We start from the raw sequence: 14,993 nt of genomic DNA, 5'->3' as shown, positions 1-14,993 counted from the left end.
GACTGCATCGTCTCAGAATCATGAGTCGGTCTCTATTTCGATGCTGTCGCAGTCAAAATACGGAAGGGAAGGCCTGGCGACTCGGCCAAAGGCTGATGCTAGAGCCTACACAGTGGGCTGAATCTTGACCATTTGGGTGTCGGAATGGGACATGAGCTTGGTAAGAGGGGCCTGAATTGAGGGCCGCTAACTGGTGGGAAGAATCCTCAACACCCACGTTGCATCCACAGCATATTCGTGCGAGCACGGTAGATGGAGCATGGTCAGCTCAAGCTGAGACTTTCACTGAGACTTTTTTGATCTGTTATACCATGTGTAGGACACACCAGCACACTCATAGAGAATGAACCTTGCGTTTTCTTAGAGCGACATCGGTATTCGTGCGCAAAAGGAAAGCCGTTATACATGGTAGTATTATCGCCACCGTTGTCCCGAGGATCTGGACCAACCCCGCTATATCACAGCGATCTGACGCGGGCCGCACGCACTAAGGCGCCTAATAATAGTGACAGGAACAGGCACAGGCTCAGGGTCCCCTGGCCGCTAAGAATGTACCTTGGTACGTCACCCCTCTGTAAGATGATCTTATCTCCCTCCCTCATCCCTGCCCGACACTTAACACATGTCTCATTTCAACAACCTTCTCTCTTACCTGCACTCCCTCCGTTCAATCCGCAGTGGTATGGCATTGACTCTCCCTGCCCTCACTGTCTCATTCGTGAGGAGCTAGATCTCCCAACGAAAAGCTTAACTACCCAGACCCGATCTGACACAGAAGCCCAGGAAGTAAGTGAGCGCCTGCGTGGCCGAACGGACTGCTGCGCCCCCCCCCTTTGCACACCATAGCTGTTTCCCTACTGCTCGAAGCCCAAGATGCCCAAACAAAAGCAGGCAAACGACAGAAATACCACGAGAGAGGACGGCGCAAGGAATAAAACGCTGACCAAGAGCTCTCCAGCAACTTGTGACAGCTCCCACGACCACTCCCTAGCCGAGCATCGCAGATACCTGGAGGAACCCAACCAGCGAGAGGCACTCCACGAGCATCGAGACGAACACCCGCCGGACATTGCAGTCAGATCGAATCGATACGGAGAAGGACCAGAATTGCTGGAGGGGCGGGGTGGGCCAGCAATCAGCCGGGACAAGATGTCCTCCTTCACGGGGCAGCCCAGCGTCAAGGGCAGGACTGAGTCCATTCGCATGATGTTATTATGTGCTATCCATTTCGGCATCACATTTACATGGTATGGCTTTTCAATGGTTATTTCGCCCGTCTTGCGTACATCGACGTACTCCCTGGAGAACTAGCGACGACTGTCGTCCTTGAGAGGTGCCCTCATGCCGACCAAACGGCACCCCGAAGGACCCCGAAGGACAATGACCCCGTCTGAGGAGTGACAGTGGAAGCTTCTGGGTCCCCCCACCCTCTATCAAGCTACATCGGATGCCACAGAATCATCTTGCTAACTGCGAGCCAAGGGGAGTCGAGATGACATATTGCACGCCATATCTTCTGAACCTCGGGCTGACAAAGAGCCAAACATCGGTGGTGTGGATTGCAGGGCCACTAAGCGGCATCATCACGCAACCAATTGTCGGCGTTCTGGCGGATTCCAACAAGTCAAGATGGGGACGGAGGAGGCCGTACATCTTCGTCGCAACGATCATCGTCTCCGCATCACTTTTGGTACTGGGGTGGACAAGGGAGATCGTTGCATGGCTGCTTCCCATCGAGAGTGACTTCAAAAGGAAGTTTACCGTCTTCTTGGCCGTGCTGGCTCTGTATGTAACAGACTTTGCCATCAACGCAGGTAAGTCTCGCACCACAGTAGTATCCTGCCCCCACACTCCAGCTGACCACAGCATCCTGCTAGTCATGTCGTGCTCAAGAAGTCTTCTGGTAGACACTCTTCCCATCTCCAAGCAACAGACTGGTGCTGCTTGGGGAGGGAGGATGGGCTCCTTCGGACATATCGTGGGATATGCGGTCGGAGCCATTGACCTGCCCGGGACCTTTGGCCCACGCCTCGGCGACACACAATTCAAGCAGCTCACCCTGATCGCCTCGATGAGCATGCTCTTCACCGCGGGGGTGACCTGCTGGGCAGTGACGGAGAGGGTGCTCGTCTCCGTGCGGCAGGACCCCAGCAGCTCGTCCGAGGGCCGCTTCAAGGTCATCCGCCAGATCTGGTCGACCCTGATTGACCTCCCGCCACGGATCCAGATCATCTGCTGGTCCATGTTCTGGGCCTGGATCGGCTGGTTCCCCTTCCACTTCTACGGGAGCACCTGGGTCGGCGAGACCTACTTCCGCTACGACGCCCCCGCGTCCGCAACCGCAGCGGGCAGCACGGCCGCACCATCCGACGCCCTTGGTGACATGGGCAGGATTGGCAGCTACACCCTCACCATCTACTCCTTCATGACCTTCGCCGGCGCCTGGCTCCTGCCGCTGGTCGTGCGCGCCCCCGAGGACGAGAAATTCACCGCGCGCCCGCCCGAGAGCATTGCGCATCTGGTGGAGGGCTTCAGCAAGATGAAGCCGGACCTGCTCACCGTCTGGCAGGTGGGACACGTCATGTTCGCGTGTGCCATGTTTCTAGCTCCCTTCGCGAAGAGCTTCCGGTTCGCCTCCGCTCTTGTTGTCTTCTGTGGAATACGTAGGAAACCCCCCTCTCTCCATTTGGCCTGCCCTGATTCTCTTGTTCGTCTTGGAAGATAGCGGTCTTTTACTAACACTTTCTCGATTGCAGCATGGAGTATAGTGTCCTGGGCACCAACAGCGACGATGGGCATGGAAGTCAACAAGCTAAGCACCGCCGACATGAACACCTCATACCGGCGCCTCTCCGACCCCGACGCTGTCCAGCTCTCGACGATCAATCTCGAACATGGCCCCCACGAAGAGGGCGCCGAAGGCAGCAGCGGGAGCACAGGAGAGCTGTCTGGCATCTACTTTGGCATCCTGAACAGTAAGTCATGTCTTTTGTGGGCATGAGTAATCTCGCCGTGCTCGCAATATCTGTTGTCCCGTTGAGCTTTGGATGGGGATAAGTGTTGTTGACAAGGGCCCCAACAGTCTACCAAACAATCCCGCAGTTCATAGGATCCTTCATCAGCACCGTCGTCTTCAGCATCCTCGAGCCGGGCAAGAGCCCCGAGCTGGCGGCCGACGCCCACCCCAGCGAGCATCACCCCACCTCCGGGCCCAACGCCATCTCGGTCTGCCTCTTCATCGGGGCCATCGCCGCGTGCGCGTCCTTCGTGGCCACGAGGAAGCTAAAGCACACGCCCTGAGTTACGCAGTGCCCTTCATCTACATTTATAGGCGTTGACTGGTGAGCGAAAGTGTGTACGGTTCGAAAATAGATAGCAAGACTAGCCCTTTCTTGCTTTTTTTTGCTACTAGGACGCGGATTCTTTTTTGCAAAGCCTCTGTGAGAAAGGACTAGATACCCTGGTGAGGCCGCTAGTCGAGAATAGATGCGCAGGGCGAAGGGGCGATTATCCGGGTCGGGCATAGAGTCAGATAGGAAAGCAAGGCGTACGGTGGTCACTGGAAAGGGTTTCTTATTGATCCCATTTGTTCTCTCATTGCGATTGTCTGTTTTTCAGGTTAACATGGGGGTATTTATATGTCAGGCGGGCATTTGTTATCTTGAGGCTGGCTCAACTTGAGAGCCTTGCCATTTTTGGGCTCGAAGTGTTTCTAAAACCTAGACCCGGTGGTTACAGAGTTTATTATACAAGATGCTGGAGGGCAGCATGTAGAAGTGTGTCCTGATCATGTCAGTTCAACCAGACAGCTCTTTGGCAGGATGATCCAGTGGTCTTGGTGGTTCACTGGAGCCGAGGGTGGCTCCGTAATATTCTTCTTTCGTTTCGCAGTAATGGGGTTAAAGTAGTCTTGTTAATGTCATCTGATGGAATTTCTGCATAATCTATCTACGCCCAGAAAACCAGAGGAATAGCCTCTTACTTGCCCGTCCACTTGCTGAGTCTCCACAAGATCCAACCGCCTCCGTTCAGCCGTCATCGACGCCAGGGAGTCATTACTGCAATCCAAAGCCCCAGCAGTGTACGTAAACTGGGAATATCAATCTGGTTGTCTTGTGTGTCTGTACAAGAAGAAATTATCATGGGTATGTGCAAGCAACGCCAAAACGAAACATCCTCCTGATTGACCGACAGTCATTCTTTCAATAGAGCGATCAACTGAAAGAAGAAGAAGAAAACGTCAGAACACCACGAAATAGGTATGCCAGAAAGGGGCAAAGCACAAGCCGAACCTCAATGTTGCAAGGAAAAGAAAGGCCCATCCCGGAATTAATTACAAAAGAGACTTAATTCGCATCAAATTGCAGTCCTCAACGCCTTCCCTCAATATATCGGTCTCGAGCCCGGCTCGTCCCATTTGTTATGGACAGCAGATCTATCGACAAATGGGGTCCCATCTCCTTGAATTGTATCCAAAGGGCTCTGGGACCTCCGTCCGATCCTCTTCTTCCGGCCACCGGCCTCGACAGCCGCCGCGGGACCGATCCACTCCCACGCGAGGCCGAACTCCCCGTTGACGCTCTCCCGCTGGCCGGTTCGCACATTGGAGTTCTGCTCGATCACCGCCTTGACTTGCTTCCAGATCCGCTCGCGCTGTGAGACTGAGTGCAAGGATCGCAAAGCATCATCTCGCATGTTCGAAAGGAACAGGAACGTGTCATTCTCGCCGTCTTCGTCGCCATACGCCAACTCCTTCTGTTCGGACAGCCTGTCCAGTACCAAGTCGACCAGAGAAGGGACCATGGCCTTGATACGGCGGCTCGTTGTCCACTTGGAACGGGCCCAGATCGCCAACAGGATGCAGGACACTACTGAAACAATGCTTCCTCGATGTCGTTCCAGTCCGAGGCGGACGGAGCGGCGGGCTGCGCACCCGAGCGGAAGGCGAGCGAGAGAGGTGGACGCCAGGTAGGTGTTTGAAACGGCTCCGGAACTGGAAGAAGTTCTGGATCGAAGACAGGTCTGGTTAGTGGGGGATTGGTCAGAATGATGCATCTTCAATTTGTTTTTGGACTTCCGCAAACATGGAAGGGGGACGGAAAGGGTGGGTGATCTGATCTTGGAGCCAATCTCCTGCTAGGTCCATGGGACGAAGCCTGGGACAGCGCCTGGCGGGAAATGGGGAGCGCAGAAGGATTGAACTTACGGTGCTGCTGGCTCTTCCTCCTTCTTCTCCACGACGATCTCCTCCCTTTGCTCGATCTCTCCAAGCGCGGCAGCCCACAAGTCGTCGAATTCCTTCTTGCTGAGCTTCTTGCTCCGCTTCTCGCTGACCGTCTCCTTCAGCTCCTCAGCTGCGACCATGGGGTTCTCGGGCTGCTGGCCTTTCTCGTCGACGAGTTCGCCGCACTCAAACTTGGCCTTGCGTTCTCGGAGTTCCTCCACAGCCTTGTCCGCAACAGCCTTGACACGACGGAGCTTCTCGCTGTCGGCCTCACAAGTAGGTGGGAGTGGAATGAGACCGTTGACAGATAAGGGGTGAGGCTTCAGGATGAAGCCCTCATCGCATCGCACCGAGTTGTCGGCGTAGCAGTAGGCATGAGGCGGACAAGGCTCGCATTCGGGCTCGGCAAACTGGAACGTCCATTCCGGCACGTCGAACTTGAAGTCATTGTACTCCAGCTGCCTAGGGATGACCTCGCGCGCAGGTCTGCCAGCTCCACAGTAGCCAACGGCGATCTTCTCCTGCCGGTACCAGGCCCCATAGGCCACGACCATGACGCTGAATAGAAGCCAGAAGGGGGTTGTGAGACTGGTTGATCTCTTGGGCCGGGGAGCAGGCACAATGGCATTCCGCGCCCTGATGGCATCCTCCGACGCGAGTTCGAGTTGCTCGTCGGGTGTGAACTCCTCGCCAGCCTCGACCTCCTCGAACACAGGCTGAGGCGTCACGGGTGTCTTTGGGCGCGAGATGGCCCTCACGGGGGCGGCAACCGAGTTCGAGTAAGCCACGGGCTCGGGCATCATCTCTTCCCGGGGACCCTCTGTCCGTCTCCTGCTGGAGGATGGGGCTGGCTTCTTCGCAGTAGAGTCCAGGCCGGCGGTCCTCCTTCGGTTTGACGGCGTGGCCATGGGGGCGGGAGAGCTACCGCTCTGGAAGGGGTTGTCGCTGGTGAAGACGTTTCCTGGCTCGGCAGACTGTCTCTCATAGACGGTCGTGTCGTCGTCAGAATACTCCCTCTTGACCTCTGGCTGTGGCGTCAGCTCCGGCTGTCGGGAGGTCTTGCGCGTGGAGCGCCTGCCCTCGTAGTGGCTGTCGGTGTCGGTGTCTGACTGGGCCAGCTGCCTGCTGGTTGACCGCGCCTGGCGTTTTCGCGGGCTCAAAGAAGGCTGGGCAGGGACATGGTCGGGCTCCTCGGAGGACTGGTTGAAGCTCCTGGTGGCCTTTCGGGGAGAAGCGGCCCTCCGACGGGCGCTCTGGGGCGGAGGCATGTCCTGGTTCGCAACAGAGTAGCCCTGCGAGCCGTCTATGTTGGTGATGCCCATGCTGGACCTCTTGGCCTTCTGGCGCTGGGCCAGCAGCTTCCTGGCGCGTGGGGCGACGGTGTCATTGAATATCTCGACGAGCTGGGCCTTCTTCGCGGTGGCGGGGTAGGGGACATTCTGGCTGACGAGGATGGAGCGCAGGCGCGGGATGGTGACCGAGGAGGGCTCAAAGTCGGGCTGCAGGTAGTCGACCTCGGTGTCGGACATGGCTGCGGCGTGTGTGGCGGTTGTGCCGAAAACGTCGAGGGGGGTGGGTGGGTTAGGACAGATGCGTGTGCGTGTGCGTGTGCAGACAGAAGCAGATAAAAGATGGGCGGGTAGACAGGCTGATGAGTGCTATCTGTCAGCTGAAGCGTGGCCTAGGCTTGATGCGGATGACGGCATGGGCGGGCCAGGTGCGACCGTGCGATAGGGCGGAAGGACCACGTAGCGCGGACTGGCGGCTTTGGGTTGGTGATAAGGATGAAACCAGCAAGCCCTTTCTTTGTTGACGGCGGAGCGAGGCAGAAAGCGAGGCCTTCAAGAAGGGTTGCAGCGCCAGGATGTAGATGCTTGTCTCTGCTGGGCTGGCAGGCTGGCAGGCTGGCAGGCTGGCAGACTGGTTATGCCCGTCCGTAGTAGTAAGTTGTGTGCGATGTAAGAGGAAGAAAATGCAGGTGGAGCTGGGTGGAGTGGTAAATAAAGCCTGTCCTCATGTGGTAATTAGTGGTGCTTCCCGAGGCTCCGTGTCGTTGGCCGGGTGGCGACCAGGACTGCTGGATCTCTTGGCAGTCATACCTGTCAAGCCACACCCTCTCCCGAGCCCCGGGCGGAGTGGCGACTTTTGCTCCCGCCGCTCAGGCTGCCTCATGTCGACATAGGTCTCTCTCATTTCTTACTACCTAGATAATATGTAATCGATCACATGCTGCCTCTCTGCCTCTGAAGCCTCCTATTGGACCAGCTTCTCAGGAGAGTTAATATTCATTTCCCACAGGTGGCAGTTTTGCGATGATTATCCATAACCTGTCAAACTGGCAGGCTTGGTCACTTGACTACAATGGGAGGTGCAATTATGTTGTTGGTGCCTAGAAGGCAACCTTTTGTTCTTTTATTCCCTTTTTTTTCTTCTTTTCCCCTCCTTTTCTGAGAATTACTGCTCATGATACCGCGTGTGTCACTCCGTCCAATAATGCCTTACATACCTGCCGTGAAAGAAATCGAGAATGGTGAAAGTGTCATGATTCGTCGCTGTGTGTTCCGTAAAATACATGTGCTCGGCCTTGGTGGCCTGTCCCTCCCCTGGCTGCAAACAAACGGCGCCGCCGCCTAGGCAATATCAACCTTGCGCACCTCAGTCCACCCTCGCTCCACCTTGGGCACGGTGACCACAAGCACGCCGTCCTCCATCTTGGCAACGATGCCCTCGGCATTGACCTCCTCCTTGCTGTCGCCCTTGTCCTGACCAGCAGGTGGGAGGCCGACCTCGCGCGAGAAGAGCCCGACGCTCCTCTCGCCGCTCACCATGCCGCTGATGAAGTCCTCGTCGCCGGGACGGTGAACCACGCCGCTGACCGAGAGCACCGACCGGTCCGCGTCCCAGTTGACGCCCACGTCCTCCTTCTTGGCCCCGGGCAGCGCCAGGTGCAGCACCCACCTGTCGGGCTGCTCGAAGAGGTCCACCGGCGGCGTAAATGAGCCGTCGTCGTCGTTGTTATTATTGTTGTTGTTGGCCCTCTCGAGGAACTCACGCATGCGCTGCGCGAAGGGGTGGCCGGCAAATGCGGCTGCCCAGGGGCCCAAGTCGAGCGGCGCGCCTGATCCACCTTGTCCATCGCGGGCGTTGGGGCCGTGGGGACCAGGACCGTGGGGGCCAGGCCCGAAGAGCCCCTGGAGGAAGGGGGGGAAAGGAGGTGCTGGCCCGTGTGGGCCACCAAAGAAGCCGCCGAAGAATGGGTGTGGAGGCGGTCCGCGGTGGCGGGAGCCGCGGCGGTGGTGATCGTGATGACCGAAGCCCCCGAAGCCCCCACGGCCCCGACGGCCTCGGTGTCCACAACCTCCTCTGTGCCGCCGGCCATGCGCATCTTCGGGGGCCTCCTCGGGCGGGTCATCCGCAGCGGGCGTCTCTCTCGCCATGGTATCGGGGCTGTCCTTCTGCTCCTTGGCCTTCTCGCCCTCTGCTACGGCTGCCGCGACCTCGTCGTCCGTGATGTACTCGGGAGGGAAGGCCTCGTTGTCGGAACCCTCAGGGGTGTGGGCGTCAGAGCCGCGACGGTCGTGTCGTCCACCGCGGGGCCCATGTCCTCTGCCCCTGCGTCCAAGTCCGCCGTGGCCGTGACCATGACGGCCGTGGCCGTGGCCGTGGCCACCAGGGCCCCAGGCGTCTTGGTTCCAGTCCTCCCAGCCTCGCGACTGCACCCAGCGCTGCCAGAACTCGGGGCTGGTGAAGGGAGGCTGGCCGGAGGGGCCGCCGGGGGCGCGGTCGATGCCGGCGCCGGTATTATCTTGCATGTTCCAGTTGAAGTTTCCTGGCCAAGCCATATTGCTGTTCTTTCCCTTGTTATGTTGAGAGGTGATGTATCCGAATCCAGGAAGTTGGTTGTATTGATCGAATGACAGGATGAATGATGATAATGATGATGAATGGTGATGATGACGAGGAGACCAAAGGACAGGCAAGACCAGAGATCCGTCACCATTATATATACAAACCCATAGGCATGTGAAGTCGGCTCAAGGCAAGACTGAATGCGTAACACAGATACGCATCCCGACGGCATGCCTGGCCCGCCACCAGTCACAGTCCGTGGCAGGGAAGGGGAACACTTGCACTATGCAAGACTCACTTACACGGAAAGGTTTGGGGGGCGAATAATAGTGAGACGGTCGAACCAGGTGGCCGCGCCACAGGCAGCCCAGGCAGCCCAGGGGTGTGTGACAGCCCATCCCGCCCTAGCCTCCCCAATCACAGGCGACCAGGCATACGTAACGCCCTCAAGAATGGTAGAATCAAAGCAGTGTTTGGGACATTCTAGAATGTGCAGGAAAGAGGGAAGACCAAGCCCGCCCGCGCTGCTGGCACTCTCGCCACGCGGCCCCGTAGTACGCGCGGCCGCAACCGAGGAGTCATATGGCACATGTGTGTGTGTCTCTCTCTCTTGTCTCTCCTCGAGTCCTACACCCAGCAGGTGGGGTTATGCGCCACAGCTGCTGTGGCCAGCCAGGCCCAGCCCCATACCCCATGCCCCGTGCCCCGTCGGCGGGAACGGAGCTCGGTGCTCGGCTCCGAGCCGGGGTCCCTCCCATCTTGTGCGCCATGCCTTGCATGCTAGAAGACCTTCCTCATGTAGGACCATCCCCTCGAGGATAAAGTTTTACAGGAGAATACACTTCTGAGAGAGTAACCATATAGATGGCGGTGGTACACTGGCCACGAACTCGCTTCTATGGTGTCCAATGTATAATACGCGTATTCAGATGTATACATGATTATTGCTTATCGTATTATCTCATCTAGTTGTTATTGGACATGGCCATTGCCGACTCGATATACCAATCACAAGACGAGACTATTACGTGGTATATAGAGTGTTCCGAACTTGCAATCGTTCCGCTCTTCGCTTTAGAGCGCAGGCCTAATCAGCCTCCCAAACCCCAGCACGCCCGGGTGTAAATGCTAGACCTATACCTCCAGACTGACTCTCCCATGAGAGTCATTCCCTATCGCTCCTCTTCGTGTGTTTTGTGGACATTACCTGAGAACCAGGGCCTCCCAGCAGTAGCAACAGGCCGCACGCAAGTTGCCGCCCAGCCCTTGAATTACCGCGGGCTCTATGCACCCTTCGAAACGCCAAAACATCAAAACTTGAGTCGTCTTATCAAGACGACGACACCGCGCCTTCCTTCTCCTTTAGCTTTGTCTCCGCCAGCTCGGCCCGCTTCCTTTCCGCTTCGATCTCCTTGTCCTTTGCCTCGAGGTCCTTCTTCAGCTGTTTGATGTAGTCGATGGCAAGCTCGACGGTGCTCGCCTTGCTGTTCGGCCCCCCGCCGTTTTTGGAGTCCTTCGAGTCCTTGTCTTTCTTGTCGCCGCTCTCTGCTCCGCTGTCCTTGCCTTCAGGTAGGACCCCATTCGGCAACAACGTCGCTATTTCCTGCAGGGCCGAGTTGATCCGGTTCCGCCTGCCCTGCTCAGCAATCTTGTGTGACGTCCGCTTCGAGGTCAGATTAGTGGACAACTCGCTCGGGTACGACACTCCTGGCACCATGTTGCCCTCCAGGATGTTCTGGTAGTTGGACTTGGATGCGAGAAGCTGCGAGGCCGAGTCCTCTGCCCTCAGCCCCCCAGGCAGCAGAGGCTTGATGCTGGGCGAGATCTTTGGCCGCAGCGCCGGCGACACGTGCGACGAACTGATGCTAGCCCTCTTTTTGCCGCTCCGTGGTGCAAGCTGCGGTGTTTTCCTCGGGTTCGGGGTCGTTGCTGAAGATCCTGGTGTGAGCTGAGGGCTTTGGCTTGCCGAGGCTGCTGCGCCAGGCTTTGCAAACACTGGGGAGGGCAAGGGCTGGAAAGACGAGGCCGTTCCTGGCGTCTCAGCTGCCGGCGAGCGGATTTGTGGTGACTGCGTTGTCAGAGGCGCCAGGGCCGGCTTCTTGAACGAGTTCGAGCTGACCGACTCTGGCAGCTCGAAGTTCTCGATATTCTCCGCGGCCATATGATCTGAGCCGGCCGGGTTGTTTGATTTGTTCGCATTGGCCGGCGACGGTAACCTCATCAGAGAAGCCGGCGTGGCAGGTGAGGGTTTCCCGGACGGCTGAGGAGCCGCCGTGGTCGGGGCCAAAGTCGGGGTCGCATTGTTTTGTGGCTGTATAGCCGGCGAGGGTTTCGCTGATCTCGTCTTTGGCAGAGGGGGAGGAGGCATCTCCGATAGTGCCTCTGGAGAAACGGAATCATTCTCCGAATCCGTGATTCCTGTGGTGGATGAGTTTGAGGCGAATCCACTTGGCTCCGTCTGTCGCGTTTTCTTCGAGGGCCGGGCCTGCGGCTCTGCGGGCTGATCGGCATGCTCAGTGAGCTCGCTCAGGGTTTGGGCGTTCATGAGTGGTGTCGCGCCGGTCTTCTTCCGTTGCGGTTTCGTGATGGGCGATTTCCCAACGCTCGCTCTGGCTCGTGTCTTTGCAGCAGTGCTCTTCCTTCCCTTCTTCGCCAAATCGGTGGATACTGGTCCAGATGATGGAGGCGCACTGGCCTCCAAGTCCATACCCTCGGGAGAGCTGGTGGTGGTAGCCGTGGATAGGCCACGCTCGAACATGGCCATTGGGTCAGACTGAGCATGCAGTGCTGGCGACGTGAGGGGACTGAAATACGCGTTGGGTACGGTGAATGCTTGGTCCATGGGAAACTGGCTCTCAAGAGGTGTGACGGCCGGAGATACCAAAGGAGTAAATGACATCTAAAGACTAGTCAGCAGAGCACAGCAAAAAGGAGTTCATGAGGTAGTACAGACGTCTTGCTGCTGCTGCTCCTTCATCCTCTGGAAACGCTCAAACATGTCTTGTTGTTGATGTTGCTGAGCGGCCCGGTCCGGCTGAGCTGTGTAGAACTGGTGATTGCCAGCCTGTATCTCGAGGCTTCGTGGGGTCGGAGGGACCATGCGGCTCTGCTGTTGGGCAAAAAAGGCGGCCTGCTGCTCCTCCAACTGCCTCTGTTGCTGCTGCAGTTTCTGTTGTTGCAAGAACTGAATCTGCGCATCGATTTCCGAGATGGCGTTCACAGACGCGGCCGTGGACATCATGCTCGCCGGCAAGGCGGGATTCGAAGGGGCAGTCGTTATTGGATGCATCGGGTTGTGCATGGCTGTCGACATGAGAACGGAGCCATCTGTTCCACTCATGGGTGTGTCAAGTGTCTCGCGGTGTGCGACTTGCATCATGCCTCCCCCGGCTGGATGCTGAAAATCGCCAAAGTCAAACTGTAGGCCCTCCGACAGACTGTCCATGCTATTCACATTGAAGAACTGCTGGAAGTCATCTTCGGCGCTGGGGTGCATGGAGTGACCCTGGTCATTCCATCCTGCGGACTCCATCATGATCACAGCGTCAGGCAGGTCCCGGCGCTTTGGCAATGGGAGCGCGAGTGACGGCAGACCTCGGGAGGGTCCTGTGTAGAAAGGACAGTCGGAGGGAAAAATATCCTACAGACGATTGCGGCGACGGCGTGCGGAGAGCCCCTGCCGTCGGGGCCTGGGCTTGGCTGTCGTCGCTGGTGGAGAAAAGCCGGGGCGGCGCAGGAGGGGCGCCAGGCTTGCGCTGCAGCTGCGACGAACAGGATTGAGGGCGAGGCGAGAGGGGGTGAGCGAGGCAGCAGCGGGCAGACGGCAGGATGATGTCGGCGCGGTCAACCAGCACGCCGTGCGTCGCCACGAGCAACGCCTCCAGGCGAAAGGCAGCCTGTGAATTTGTGATTTGTGTCGACTATCGCAATGCCCTGGGCGTGGGGGAATTGGGATTGTGCTGAGATTTCCCGATGTTGCTGAGCGGACCGAGGGTCTGATTGGCGGTGCAGTCTCAAGGTTGCGTAACTGAAAGGCTATCCCATTGGGCCAGTGAGCGGGCGTGGGTGTAAGTAAGTCTTATCGATTCGACCCGACGCGGAGCAGGGCCTCGCAACGCTGAAGTGTCACCGCCAGCTCTAGGATGATGGGGAAGCCTGTGTTGCGCGCAGAGGTTGGCCAGCTGGCGGGCTGGCGGGCTGGCGGGCTGGCTGTGGGCGCACGACGCAGGACACAGGACACAGGATGAGGGCGAGGAGAAAACGGTGAGTGTGAGAGAGCAAAAAAGCTGCCGGCGGGAGGATCGTCGGAAGAAGACGGCGGGGGACAAGTGAGGGCAAGAGCGGAAGGTGTGTTGCATCCATCAGTGGGCTGGCGGGCTGGCGGGCTGGCGGGTCAGGAGCAGGGAGGTGCATGTCAAGGGTCTTTTCTCGCTCCAGAGTGGGGGCTGTACGGGCAGACAGGGTGACAGGTGCTGCCCAGATGTGGTATTCCCGTGCTGCGCCATGTAAACCGGCCTGGACTCGAGTGCCTCTAGTTGCTCTAGGTAGGTATCCCGATTCCTGGCCGTCACGAGCTGCTCCAGCGTGGCAGCCAGCAGCGTGGCAGGGTGGTCGAGTGCGGGCCTCCACCCTGAGGCTTGTTGCCAACCCCAACCAGCCGCGACCAAGTCCATCCCGCTTTTGGACTATGATTGGCCACCGCTTTGCTTGTGTCTCTTCCCAGCCTGCACTTCCAGGAAGTGGCTGGCTACTTGTGTGTAAGCTTTGCTAGTGTACTCCGTACATGTTGTTGGTAATATCACGGCACCCAGGTGCCATGGCATGGCAGCATTGACCTGGTTTTTGATTCCTCCTCGAGTTGAAATTTGTCGCTTTTATCCGCACAAAACTTTGAGCTTTTTGGGCCTGGACAATTCCTCTGGCGCCAGGACCATCCATGACTAGGACGACACTCGAACGGCCGCCGCGCCATACCCAAAGCTAAACCTTGCATGGGATGCCCCGACTCCCGAGGTCCTTCCGAGTCGGGTCTTCATCTCGCGCGGGCATCTCGCACCAAGGGTGAAGCCAGTCGGTGCTGAAGTTTTGGCTGCCGACCCAGCAGCTGGGAATGCTTCCTGGTCAGAATTCAAGCATCGTTTTTCCCCTGGGAGAGCAGCAAGATCACTGTACACGGCATCCAGGCCCATCATCGAGAGGGCCATTGCTTGCTGCCCTTGTTGAGTCAGTATTCCTCCTGCCTGCCCCTCCAAACCAGGACTGCAGTGCACATCAGCGCCAAGCTCAGGAGCGAGGCGTCAGTCTGCACCTCGGAGCGCGTGGGGGGGGGGCTGGTTCACTACCAGGTGCTCCGTACGGGTAGAATATATGCTCGTCATGGTGCACCAGGTGCGCAGGCCCGGCCCCGAAATTCACACCTGGCCCAGCCCGACCACAGTGGCTCGGTTAGCAGACCGAGACTTTCAGCCGGCATGCCTTGACATGACAAAACCCCCACGAGTGACCGCCGTCTGTGGGGGGCATCGAAGCTTTCTGGGCCTGCACATGGAGATCACACGTAAATCCTAAGCTTACATCACAAGAGCCTCACCTGACGCACCCACCCACAATGGCAGGCCAGCCATAATGACATTCTCCCAAGGGACGCTTCTCACATCTGTCCTGCTCTTCTGAAACCCCTATTCGTAGGGTGTGTAGGCTGTATGACATCTGTTCCGGGCATGCAGTTGCTCCCGGTCCAGGGGCCAAGGGTAATGTCAATCCATGCAACAGATCGGACAGGCTAGAAAGATTTGCGACTCATCTAGTGTACCACGATTATGATTATCCGCTAATAAGGACTCACGAAAACCTCCCTGCCACCCGGTCAGGCGCACAGACTTGGAGCCGCAAACCACTCGTGTGCCGCACACACGCCCGA

At 57.8% G+C, this 14,993-nt stretch overlaps 4 protein-coding genes across 4 annotated transcripts; 1 reads left to right on the top strand and 3 right to left on the bottom strand.

The window, feature by feature from the left end:
- Window positions 1-1,149: 1,149 nt before the first annotated feature.
- Window positions 1,150-3,300, top strand: KVR01_005627 (uncharacterized protein; the record flags this gene model as incomplete). The annotated part of the gene is made up of 5 exons (XM_044785273.1): window positions 1,150-1,247; window positions 1,483-1,814; window positions 1,878-2,663; window positions 2,757-2,975; window positions 3,083-3,300. The coding sequence occupies 5 exons, from the start codon at window positions 1,150-1,152 to the stop codon at window positions 3,298-3,300; spliced, it is 1,653 nt and encodes a 550-aa protein (XP_044646072.1).
- Window positions 3,301-4,383: 1,083 nt separating this feature from the next.
- Window positions 4,384-6,753, bottom strand: KVR01_005304 (uncharacterized protein; the record flags this gene model as incomplete). Its single annotated transcript, XM_044791409.1, has 2 exons — window positions 4,384-5,005; window positions 5,207-6,753. 2 exons carry the CDS (start codon window positions 6,751-6,753, stop codon window positions 4,384-4,386), a joined length of 2,169 nt encoding a protein of 722 aa, XP_044645749.1.
- Window positions 6,754-7,854: 1,101 nt separating this feature from the next.
- Window positions 7,855-8,867, bottom strand: KVR01_005047 (uncharacterized protein; the record flags this gene model as incomplete). Its single annotated transcript, XM_044792701.1, has 3 exons — window positions 7,855-8,351; window positions 8,583-8,754; window positions 8,799-8,867. 3 exons carry the CDS (start codon window positions 8,865-8,867, stop codon window positions 7,855-7,857), a joined length of 738 nt encoding a protein of 245 aa, XP_044645492.1.
- Window positions 8,868-10,003: 1,136 nt separating this feature from the next.
- On the bottom strand, window positions 10,004-13,438 carry KVR01_005664 (phosphate-sensing transcription factor PHO4). Its single transcript, XM_044783741.1, has 2 exons — window positions 12,027-13,438; window positions 10,004-11,972 (listed from the first exon to the last, which is right to left on the bottom strand). Exons 1-2 carry the CDS (start codon window positions 12,606-12,608, stop codon window positions 10,404-10,406), a joined length of 2,151 nt encoding a protein of 716 aa, XP_044646109.1. The 5' UTR covers window positions 12,609-13,438; the 3' UTR covers window positions 10,004-10,403.
- Window positions 13,439-14,993: the final 1,555 nt, after the last annotated feature.

Source organism: Diaporthe batatas, assembly GCF_019321695.1.
Source record: "Diaporthe batatas strain CRI 302-4 chromosome Unknown Contig00005, whole genome shotgun sequence".
NCBI classification, from domain to species: Eukaryota; Fungi; Ascomycota; class Sordariomycetes; order Diaporthales; family Diaporthaceae; genus Diaporthe; species Diaporthe batatas.
The sequence above is the reverse complement of the archived record's forward strand: the minus strand, read 5'-3'. Positions and strand labels throughout refer to the sequence as shown.